Here is a 12,653-nt window from a genome sequence, read left to right on the forward strand (position 1 = left end):
TACATACATATAATGGAATACTACTCAGCCATAAAAAAGAATGAAATATTGCCATTTGCAGCAACTTGGATGGACCTAGAGATTATTGTACTAAGGGAAGTAAGTCAGACAGAAAGACAAATATATGATAACACTTATACGTGGAATCTAAAATATGATACAAATTGATTTATTTACGAAACAGAAACAGACTCACAGACATAGAAAACAAACATGGTTACCAAAGGGGAAAAGGGGGGGAGGGATAAATTAGGAGTTTGGGATTAGCAGATACAAACTACTATATATAAAACAGATAAACAACAAGGTCCTACTGTATAGCACAGGAAACTATATTCAATATCTTGCAATAATCTATAATGAAAAAGAATATATACATATGTATAACTGAATCACTTTGCTATACACCAGAATCTAACACAACATTGTAAATCAACTATACTTCCATTTTTAAAAAATGAAAAAAATATGTCAAAGAATTAAAGGAAAATACGATATTAACAGATGTGCAAATAAGAAATCGCAAAAGTAGAAAATGAGAAAAACAGGAAGACAACAGAAAAATTAAGATAGAATATTAAAAAATCAACACAAAATAAAAGTAGGAAAAAAGTACTCAGAAACAAAAAAACAGATGACATATTTTTTAAATTACAGAACAGCAGACCTAAATTCAACCATATCAACGACTAAATGGAATGAAATTTCCTATCAAAATTAGGGATTGTCAGATGAAATAATATATCAAGAAATCAAGAAATAACTAGTTTTCTTCTCCTAGATACTCACTTTAAATACAAATACACAAACACTAAAAAAAGCAAGCATAAAAAAACTGTTATAATCACATTAATGTTAGACAACATATAAAGAGGTAAACCTTATAACGATAAAACAGTCAATTTGTCTATTTTATTGTTTTCACTCATGTTTTGATGTTCTATTATAAGGTGCATATTTTTCTATAATGTATAATATAATAGGAAGAGAAGATCTATAATCAATGATCTAACCTACATTATATTTTTATTTACCATAACCTGACTGATAAAACTCATCTATTATCACATACTGCAGGTAGTTTCCTGGTTATATTTTCTTCTTGAGAAATAAAACTGAATTATTTCAATAACTATTAACAGCAATTATAAGACAGTCATGATAGCTGGCACTATTCCCATCAGGCTCTGTGCTAAGTGTTTTATCAATACATTCATTAACAAATTTAACCTTTACAATAATCCTGAGGTTGAGACCAGCATTAGCCATATTTTATAAGTAAGAAATCAAGGTGTTAGATAACTTATTCAAGGCTTACACATTATTAAGTGACAGGAGGCACTGTCTGACTCTAGAGCTTATTATTTCTATGCCACTAGGTGCAAATTTATATATCTTCACATTTTTTCTGCCATCAATTCTGAGAAAACTTATGTAATCAGAGACATTACATGCCTATATCTGCATTTACACACATTACAGAATTACTCAATTTGAAACTATTAAAAAACATCTTAGTTGTATCAAATAGGTTTTAATACTAAGAATCTATTTTATTAAAAAGTTACTTAATCATGTGTCCTTCCCGCAAAATGAGACCACTCTCATTAAGTGAACACTAAGAAAATTTCAAGAAAGCAAAGATACTGGCTTTGTAGGTTTTTTGGGGGGTTTTTTGGTTTTTTTTTTTTTTTTTTACTGAAACAAATAAGAACATATTTGAAAGGCTAGAGTAGGGCACTTCAACAATTGCAAGGGAAGTTATAAATACAGAAGACCTGGTTGTTCACTCCACACACATCTCTCCAAGGGGACTTGGGAACTACAGGCAGGCTTGGTTGGCTACCAGGAATGTGACCCTTAGAAAGTTTACGTGAATAAATGATAATTTTCTTATGTACTCCTTAAACAGTGTCATACTGGCTTATCAGGATTGATTTGCACAGACATCAAGTCTGACAATGCACACCTGGTTTCATTGTTGGGGTCCTGAGTTTTGACTGCCATGGCTGGTTACAAAGAAAGAGGCAGCTGTATAGTCAGCTCAGACCCTGATACTCAGTCAGTCTTCTCTGGGCAAAGACTATTGGCACATGTCCCTGCAGTTAATAACCAGAGAGACAGCACATCCTGTGCAGTGCTGGATAGGAGAGAATATGGAGGCCTCAGCCTGACCGCACTTAATCCCACTTGATGCATATATTTTTCCTGCTGTTTTTGCTCTCTACCTTTTGCTGTGATAAACCATAACCATGAGCATAACCTGTCACAGGTCTTATAAGTCCTTATAGCAAATAAACAAAATTGAGGCTGATCTTGAGTCCCTCAAAAAAGTAATATAAAACTACAGATGTGGCAGAAAAAGATTTCTATACTGTTTTACAACATGCGATGATACTTCGAATAAATGTTTTTCACCATATGAAATATATTAGTAATGTACTGTATGAAATGAGATCTATGAATAAAATATGCAGTAATAACTCATTATATAGAATATGTTAATAAATACTTATTTGGAGGACATTAGAGAAATCTTCAAGGACTACGAAGAGAATATTTTACACATTTAATTATTTTCAAATTAGCTATGTCTGAACAACGATCATTTCCATACAAGCCATCCAGGTTCCTTCTAATTTATAATAGCCTTAAAGTGTTCAGAAGTACAACTAAGTAAGATTTGGCAGAGAAAAAAGAAGCTGGCAGAGTATACTTAGAAAGTTAACAGTCTAAAGAATCACAAGCTACCTGTTTCATACCAGAGTCTACTTGCTACTAAGCAACATACAGGGGAAAAACCTAACGATAATTTCTTAATATATCTTCAAAAAACAATAGTGTTGGGGCTTCCTTGGTGGCGCAGTGGTTGGGAGTCCGCCTGCCAATGTAGGGGACGCGGGTTCGAGCCCTGGTCCCGGAGGATCCCACGTGCTGTGGAGCGGCTGAGCCCGTGCACCACAACTACTGAGCCCGCGTGCCACAACTACTGAGGCTTGCACGCCTAGGGCCCGTGCTCCGCAACGGGAGAGGCCACGGCAATGAGAAGCCCATGCAAGGGAGAGTAGCCCTGGCTCACCGCAACTAGAGAAGGCCTGTGCGCAGCAGCGAAGACCCAACGCAGCCAAAAATAAATAAACAAAATGAATAAATTTATTTTAAAAAAAATAGTGTTACCTTAATCAAGGTATTCAGCACAACAACAAAAATTTTATTTGTAACCCAAAAGAGCCAGTAAAGCATCAATTTATAACTGGCAGCACATATATATTTCTTATCATACAATAAAGCTTGCATATTATATTTATTATTTAAATCCGTAACTGGTACTCATTCAAAGCTGAAAATCTTTTTTTGACCAGGCATGACTTTGGCAGGTTAGCTCCCTAGTCATGCTACTTGTATGTGTTTTTCATACAATGGTATTGAATTACTCTTCCTGTAAGCCAAATAAGATAACCACTGAGAGCTTAATATTTGGCTGCACTGTCTCTCCGCTACCTGATGCAGTCTCTTACTATTTCAGGCGTCTTTTGGATCGACTGGTTCATCAAAATGTAAGTTATACAATACAATGTAAAGTAAAACATTTTAGATTCTAAAACCTGTGAAGTGGGGAGTAACACATGATGTTTTAGAATTTCTAGAACATAATAAGCAGCTGGGTGTTACTGGATTTTATATTATTTTGCTTTGTTGTCTTTCTTTAATTTAGAAAGGATATTTTTAAGTAAACAATTTTAAAAGTCTAGCAAACTTTTACATCAATTTTAATTTCACCTAGATGTTTACAATATTACATACACTTTATTTCAGCAATCCAGTATAACTTTTTGCAATGATGAAAATGTTCTGTATCTTTGTTTTCCAATATGGTAGTTACTACCTATATTTGGCTATTGAGCCTTGAAATGGGGCTACTGTGATATAGGAAGTAAATTTTTTATTTAAGCCTAAATTAAATTAAATTTTAATTTAAATGGCCAACATGTGATTAGTGGCTACCACATTAGACAGTACAACTTTAGAAGAATCATCATTTTTTTTTTTTTTTTTTTTTTTTTTTGCCGTACGCGGGCCTCTCCCTGTTGTGGCCTCTCCCATTGTGGAGCACAGGCTCCAGACGCACAGGCTCATGGGCCCAGCCGCTCTGCGGCATGTGGGATCCTCCCAGACCGGGGCACAAACCTGTGTCCCCTGCATCGGCAGGCGGACTCTCAACCACTGCGCCACCAGGGAAGCCCAAGAATCATCATTTTTAATAAGATAAAAACACAGCCATTACAATGTCCATTTTTGTGTCTTGAAACATTACCTAGTATGTCTAGACAAACAAGAAAAAAAATTACTGAGGGAAATAAAGTTGTTTGTAATTTCTTTGTTTAGTTTTAGGTTTACTTTATAAAGTAAGGCTAGACTTCCTATAAATGTTCCATAAAAGTCACTGAATATATCAACATTTCCTATACCATGTGTCTTCCAGAAAGTACTCCATATACTTTTAATTAAAAACACAGCTACTATAAGACATCCTCAGAAGCAATCAAAACTCTGATCTTTAATATCATATAAAAAGACTGCTAAAATTTGTAAGAAATAAAATATTCCTAATAGCTTTCTATAAAGCATGGTGTACACCTATCTTTGGTTAAAAATCCATCATTTTAAAGGAAAACAGTCAAAATTAAAGATTATGCCCTTGTTTTAAAATTCATGTAATTTATTCATGCCCGACTTATTCAAGATTTTTTATTTTTCTAGGAAAAATATATGCATTTCTTGATATGATTAAGAGGAAGGGAAGAAAATAAAATCAGACTATCAACAACGTAATGACTTCCCTATAAATCTATTACACCTAAAGCAATATAGTAAAAGAAGTATGATGAACATTGTCAATTTAATACAGGAAAAAAGTAGTTACTCCATTCCTGAGTGATTTAAATTTAACATGAAAAAGTACCAGGACTGGCAAAGTGCTAATAAGCTATCAGAAAGACCAAGATTTTCTTTCCATAAAAGCTATCTCTGATCAGCTTTGAAGAAACTAAAATGATGTCTCCGTGTGTGTTGGCAATGGCAGGACAGAGGACTGGGTGGGGGGGATCCCCGCGGGGGAGGTAAACCAGTGAGACCTTCTTAAAAAGACGGGCCAGGAAGAAATTACACATGGAGACTTAAAACTTCACAATATATGAAGAAAAACAACTAGACTGCCGATTATATATAATCCAAGCAGTTAGTTAATTTAATAAACATATTATTTCTAAGAGAACTACTAAGCAAAAAAACTCAATTCTTGTCAAACAACACAGAGACACTGAAAATTTCTGGACAGTTGTAAAAAGTAGACTTAGAATAATTTTCATTTTACCAAAGAATATTGATAGAAATTCATTCTCTTATGGACTGTAATTAGAATTTTACTTTGAAACAGTAGGAAAAATCTTACCTGTGATGTGCTATCAGCTGCTTTCTTATTAACAGAAGCATCTATTGTTTTGTTTGTCTGGTTTTCTGAGGAGTCAAAAAACAAAACAAAGCAAAACTCAGAGCTATTCTTAAAGGCACCTACAAAATGTGAAAGGATGGGTTGCTTTACATACAACAATTCATGTTAATTTTCTCCAATTTTTTTTTGTCTGTCAACATGTTACGTATGTAAAGAGATCCTCTCATAGACCACCACTACAAAACCTTTCAGAAGGACAAATTCATAATAGAGATCAAAACACTTCACATACTCATTAACCGGAAATTTTAACTCTAACCTAAGGAATATTGCAGGGAAACAATTTAAGACGTCTGTAACTTAAATGCTGAAACATGAATAGTTAAATAAAATATAATCCTTCCATACTATATACCTTTGGAGAAAAAAAATTTAATAGCATGGCAAAAATGTAATAAATTCACTAGAAAAATAGTTACAGTGATTCTGATGAAATATACATGGATGATCTCAGTAGGTCAATCACAGATGATTTTTCTTTATTCAGTTTTCAATTAACTTGTGTTGAGTTTGTGGCATATGTATGTGTGTGCATGCATGTACACACACACACATGAAAGTTGTATGTATAGAACTACAACTATATAGTTGTAAAAAAGATAGCTGAATGAAAAAACAGCACAGAAAAGAAACCAAGTAGGTTTTTCTGCCTCAATTTCTTAAGAGAAGGTATTAAATTTTATCAAATGTCTTGAGCATCTACTGAGGTGATTAATCAGTTTTTTCTCTTTGGTAATGTGGTCAATTATATTAATAGGAATTTTCTAATGTTGAAACATTCCATCCTTGCTTTTTTGTCAAAAACAAAACGTTGGTCAAAATATGGCATTCCTTTCATCTGTAAATCTTCATAACACACATATACAGTAAACCATTTACATTAAAAAAACAAAACAGAAACAGGAGACATAACCATGTATTTCTACATATAAATCTGTATGTCAAAAAAATCAGGATAAATATCTACCTATTAAAAAAGAAGGTTTTCTAGGCTAGGCACGTAAAAGGAGGCCCTTACAATTTCTCCCTACCCTATCTGAATTATCTTAGTTCCTTTCGTAGGAAGAATATATATTTTATATATATATATATATATATATATATATATATAAAATATATATAACTCTAACCTAAGGAATATCGCAGGGAAATAATTTAAGATGTGTATAACTTAAAAAAGATATATACATATCTTTAATACCTTAAAATTACTTCATTTACAATGAATCAGCTTCTCTTCTGGACTGTGAAGTTCTTGAAATACTACTTAATAAAAAACAAATTCCAGGGTACTGATCCTACATGGTTGAGTATTAAATTACACTGATGATATTACCAAAACATCATCAATTTACTTCCAATTTTTTTAATACATATATACAATGTCAATACATTCATTTGGAGTTAAAAGACATTTTCATTTCCATGTGAAAATAAAAGGTAAATTCAGAAGCAAAGTAGGTGAGGGAGCTTCATTTTTATTTTCTGTTGAAATATCCTCATACAATTATCCTCAAGACTCAGAGAAGATTTAGACTGCTTAATAAAATGTTTTACTTCTTTACACACACACACACAAACACACACACACACACAAATACTAATAACTATGAGAGTTCTGTTATCCAGAGTGATTCTTTGACGTAACTGTCTCAGGAAAAAGAGTTAATTATTCACAAAGCTGTAATGATATTCCTTATTCTAGATTTTCAGTTAACTTCCCCTACCCCTTTATTACAGATTGTTTTCTTGATTCTTAATCATTTTATAGTCACTGCATCTTTTGTTTTCTTTTACTATAATATCTACTTTAAATAAATTGTTTTTGTTTTTGTTTTTGTTTATTTTTGCGGTACGCGGGCCTCTCACTGTTGTGGCCTCTCCCGTTGCGGAGCACAGGCTCCAGACGCGCGGGTTCAGCGGGCATGGCTCACGGGCCCAGCCGCTCCGCGGCATGTGGGATCTTCCTGAACCGGGGCACGAACCCGTGTCCCCTGCATCGGCAGGCGTACTCTCAACCACCGCGCCACTAGGGAAGCCCCACCCTACCAATTTTATTGCTTGATAGATTGATTTGTAACTTTTTACTTTCAGAATTTATCTAAAGTTGGGGCGCCTGCCGATACAGGGGACACGGATTCGTGCTCCGGTCCGGGAGGATGCCACATGCCGCGGAGCGGCTGGGCCCGTGAGCCATGCCCGCTGAACCCGCGCGTCTGGAGCCTGTGCTCCGCAACGGGAGAGGCCACAACAGTGAGAGGCCCGCGTACCGCAAAAAAAAAAAAAAAAATTGTACCTCAAATTCTTTCTGTCATATGGGAAACATCTCTATCTTTTTATGTTGAAAAGATATTGTCACTTTTTACCAAGACTGCATTTTTACCAGAATAATAAAAAGGTTTTACAGGAGTGCCAATTAGTAGTATACCCCAGTAGGTGCTGGATAATGGTATGAAAATGAATGCAATGCAAGACCTTTAAATCATTTTTACAACACCATCTCTCATTCAGATCACTCCAAGAGCCTCCTAACTGGTCTCCCTAACTCTGTTTTTCCCCCTCTAATCCATTCCCCTCACTGCAGCCAGTGTTCATGGATGTCACACTCCTTCCTCTCTGTAAAAATCCTTTAAAACCTTATTTCCCACCATCTTTCGATTCACTCCATTCTCATACCATCCCAGATCTCCCATATCCTCTCACAGAAACCGTCATATCTTTACACTCATCACATTGATAATTAATTATTTATTTAATATCCAAGTTCCGAATTTGATTATGAGCTTGGTTAGAATAGGGACTATTTTGTACATTTCTGTGTATCTGCAGGATTTTAGAACAATACAAGCATTTGATATTTTATGAATAAATGATATAAGCTATAATTTGGTCTCTAAATTTCCAAGTAGTCCTTAGAACAATTTTTACTTTACATTTTACAAAAAATATTGACTTACTCTATGGGGATATATGTATATAAAATACATATAAATGCATGTCTAGTTATACAGTATATGTTCTCATTAAGTAAATAAAACCTACATAAGCATAGGATTTAAAACTAATTACTTTATCACATTAGGGATGTATTAAAGTTTGGTTCAACATTCATATTTAGCCAAAATTTGCTATTTGGCTTCAGCTTAGGCTTTGGCGAGCCTCAACAGCTAAACGCCTACTTTAATGCCATTTATGGCGCCCCTAAAATTATGCATGATCAAAGAACATATCATCTCATAGGATCTCATTCTAATTAACATTATGAACAACATAAAAACAAAGCTTATCATTAACATTTTTGGTTAATATCTAATAATTTACTTTCAAAAGTAGGTAAGCATTCTAAATAGAACTCAAAATGAAGATCTCCTTAATATAATTTATGTATTAAAGTACAGATAAATGTGTTAAATATATGTTAAAATATAAAATTTTAAGTGTAAGTATAAATGTATATTATCACAAAAGCAGAGTGATGTTCTAATTAATAATAATGGGGAAAACTATTAATTTTATATACAAAAATAATCAAGGACAGTCAAGTAATTAAATAAATACAAAACAGACTAACACTCATTACAACTAATAAAGCGCACTAAGCTAGATAACTTTGGGAAAAACATACCTTTTGTGTCAACAGATGTTCATACAATGTTAATAGGATAATGAAACTGAATTACAGTTCTGATACTGTAGAATTATTTAGGGTACTTGCATTCATAACATTAAACAAAATAATCTTTTAAGTTATTTATTTCTTTTCAGGCCATGGTCTTTCAGGGAAAGTTCTATATTTAAGAATATATCTTATCTTGCGACCATGAACTAGAAACAATGTCAACTAGGCTCAAAATTTCATAAAGAAGAAAAACTCCAGAATCTCATAAAAGAATGTCCATGATAATCATCTTCCACCTGACATATTAAAAAACAGTAATGACTGGAAGAAAAATAAATTAGAGAAATATGAAGTAACCCCCCAAAATCTTGCTCATCACTGACCTCAATTAAAAGTAAGCATCTTTAGCATATAAGGATGTGATAGCAGATAATGCTAAAAAAATATGGTTACTGTACCATGCAAATATTTAATTTTAAATACTAATAATTCTATTTGAAATTTCAGATTTACTCTTATATCTCAGATGTTAATTGTATGAGGATGATATTCAGGTTCAGTCCAATATTAATTTTTAGCTGCCATTCATTTACTCTCTCAATAACTCTATGAAACACCATCACTATTTTATGAGAAAATATAGTCAGAGGGCAAGTACACTACTGAAGACTATATGAGAACTTAAAAAAAACAAGGCTTGTATATCTCACTTGTAAGAGTAATTTTGTACTTTATAATCTGTTTCTTATATTCCATGGTCACTTCCTACATCAGTAAGACAGATACTATTGGCAATTTCATTATATACATGATGCCTAGGCTCTCTTTCCTGTCTTTCCAAAAGCAGTGGGGATAAATGTGAAATCAGAAATAAAGAATAAGCAAGTTCAAGAATGCATAAAAAATGTATGCTTTTGAAGAACAAGGAAGACATAGAGTTTTACAGATTTTAAAAACAGGAGCAATCAAGTTCTCCTTTTTGCAATACTTCGAAGTATATATACATATGCAAACATAATCATATGTCATAACGGAAAAATATATAAAAGAGAAAACAAAAAGCAAGCAAACATTCTGTAGTAAATTAAAGAGGGAAGACCTAGTTTTAAACCTCTCAAATTTGCAAGATATGAGTGATTGCACAGAGGATTTTTCCAAATGGGTAGGGAAGATATGTGGTTTTTATTTTCTTCTTATTAGCATATATTATGTCAATTAGATCCTTTAAAATATACTTGCTCTATTCAGATATATCTGAAAAATGTATTAGAAAAGTAATTCATAATGCTTGCTACAAAGCCTAAATTAAAGATTCGCACAGATTAGGAAAACTAGTAAAAGATAAATTACAAATGCTAACTTCTCACTCAAAATAAACTCTCTCTCAAATCCCACTGTAACAACATCATTTCTCTTAGGTAACAAAAAACTTACTAAAAATAATCTCCCTGAAAATTCTATTTACTCTGTTCTTCCAGTAATGCTAGTCACTTACACACACACACACACACACTCACTCACTCACACATGTTCAATTACCTATAGACTATTAACATGCTTGCATTTCTATTATTAAACCTCCATATTGACTTACCAATTCTTGTGGTGGCCATGCTGCTCTGTTCTGCAGGAGATGAAGTACTAAAAGCAGAAATTGGAATTTTCATCTGTATAGGGCCTCGATTATTTGATGGACTATAGAGTCCTGATGGGCCTACTGTGGGTAAAGAAGTCCTTGTGGCTTGTACAATAGAGTGCGCTGTTGGAACAGCCTGTACAGCAAGTGTTGTTCCTAATGGTGCAGCACCGGCAGGAGAATTCCTTTGAATACTAGGACTGGGCACAGAAGGAACGTTGTTTGGTTTAGTGGGGTTTGGCAAGGATGGCAAAGATACTGGATTTTTGGTTAGACCACTCATTGTAGGTGGGCTTTGTACAGAAATGAATTCAACGTTGCCAGATGGTTGATTGGTCACTAAAGTCCCTGGATGGCTCTGTAGGAGCTGAGGTTGGGAGGATACAGCAACAGGTACATGCAAAATCACTGGTAAAGACTGTAAAGAGATTGTAGGTTGGGGATTTCCACTAGGCACCTGAGTAGAAGCAACTACTGTAGCTGTGTTGGGTGCAGGAAGAACTGACGTTGCTGTCAGAGAACCCGACGTCACTGGAGGCTGCAATTTAGGTTGACTACTGACAACTGTTGGAGGAGTGACAAGATTGGTTGAAGATACTATAAAAAGAAAAAAGAAGTCTCAGTTTAAATAGCTATCTTTATCAGCTAAGATAATATAATACAAATTTGATGTATTGCAGTATATACACGAAAGTCTCTCATAATTAAATTTTTAATTCAAGATTTAAATCCTTGAACTCTCAGATTATCTGTAGAAGCATTTTTGCATCTGTATTTGGTACATTATGAAAATAGCACATGTTTTATGATTAAGGCAGAGGACTGCTGTCTCTGTATAAAAGGAGTCTCTGAAAATTATTATACTTAGTTCAGAGTAACTAGTTGGAAAAACAACTAAAAAACACTGAAAACTAGGTAAAATTGTATAGACAATTTTGAAAGTACATTAAATATATTATAAATGCCTTAGAACACTGGCAATACATAAACTCAAATAGAAAATCTAGAAAGAGTACCATTAATGAATAACAGGTAAACCTGGTGATGGTATTTTGTCATTTGGACAATGTGAAACCTCTATCTGTGGATCAAAAATTTTACTGGATTCCCCGGGGAGGAACTGGTGAGGAGAGGCTGTCTCTATTAACACTCTATTGACATTATGTGATATGGAAAATAGCGTGGTGAAGATGGGAGATGAATTAAGGAGTAGATAACAAAGAGCAGAGAAAATCAAAATGCTTGTCACTGTAGTTTTACAGTCATTTTAGTTCAATCATTTGTGTTTATTCTCATTTGAACAGGTTTAAAATCAATGACCAAGTTTCTTCTCAATGATTTGTAGTCTTTCCAAAATCACAGGCACGCTAGAGCAGCAATTCTCAAGGTGCAGTCTAGGGAGACACTTGGGGATTACTGAGACCCTTTCAGGAAGTTTGAAATGTCCAAACAATTTCCATAACAATAAGAAAACATTATTTGACTTTTTCACTGTGTAGATATTTACAATGATGGAGCAAAAGCAATGGTGAGTAAAACGTTTGATGTCTCAGTATAAAAATCAAGGTAGTCGTACCAAACCATCACTGCACTCTTTAACACCACATGTGCACAGTAAAAGCCAAACAAAATCAGTTTCATTTAAGAATGTTCATTATGGGGCTTCCCTGGTGGCACAGTGGTTGAGAGTCCGCCTGCCGATGCAGGGGACACGGGTTCGTGCCCCGGTCTGGGAAGATCCCACATGCCACGGAGCGGCTGGGCTCGTGAGCCATGGCCGCTGAGCCTGCGCGTCCAGAGACTGTGCTCTGCAACGGGAGAGGCCACAACAGTGAGAGGCCCGCGTACCGCAAAAAAAAAAGAAAAAAAAAAAATTAGAACTTTGG

At 34.3% G+C, this 12,653-nt stretch overlaps 1 protein-coding gene across 3 annotated transcripts in view; it reads right to left on the bottom strand.

Annotated features, from left to right (window-relative positions):
* Window positions 1-12,653, bottom strand: part of ATF7IP (activating transcription factor 7 interacting protein) — a 127,483-nt gene that overhangs the window by 14,336 nt on the left and 100,494 nt on the right. For all 3 annotated transcript variants that reach the window (XM_030841349.3, XM_030841348.3, XM_060306139.2), the window contains exons 9-10: window positions 10,726-11,364; window positions 5,453-5,517 (exon numbers count right to left, since the gene is read on the bottom strand). In XM_030841349.3, the coding sequence (XP_030697209.1) occupies window positions 5,453-5,517; window positions 10,726-11,364 (704 nt within the window). The remainder of the gene's footprint in view (window positions 1-5,452; window positions 5,518-10,725; window positions 11,365-12,653) is intronic.

The sequence above is a fragment of the Globicephala melas genome, chromosome 10 (assembly GCF_963455315.2).
Source record: "Globicephala melas chromosome 10, mGloMel1.2, whole genome shotgun sequence".
Classification (NCBI taxonomy): Eukaryota; Metazoa; Chordata; class Mammalia; order Artiodactyla; family Delphinidae; genus Globicephala; species Globicephala melas.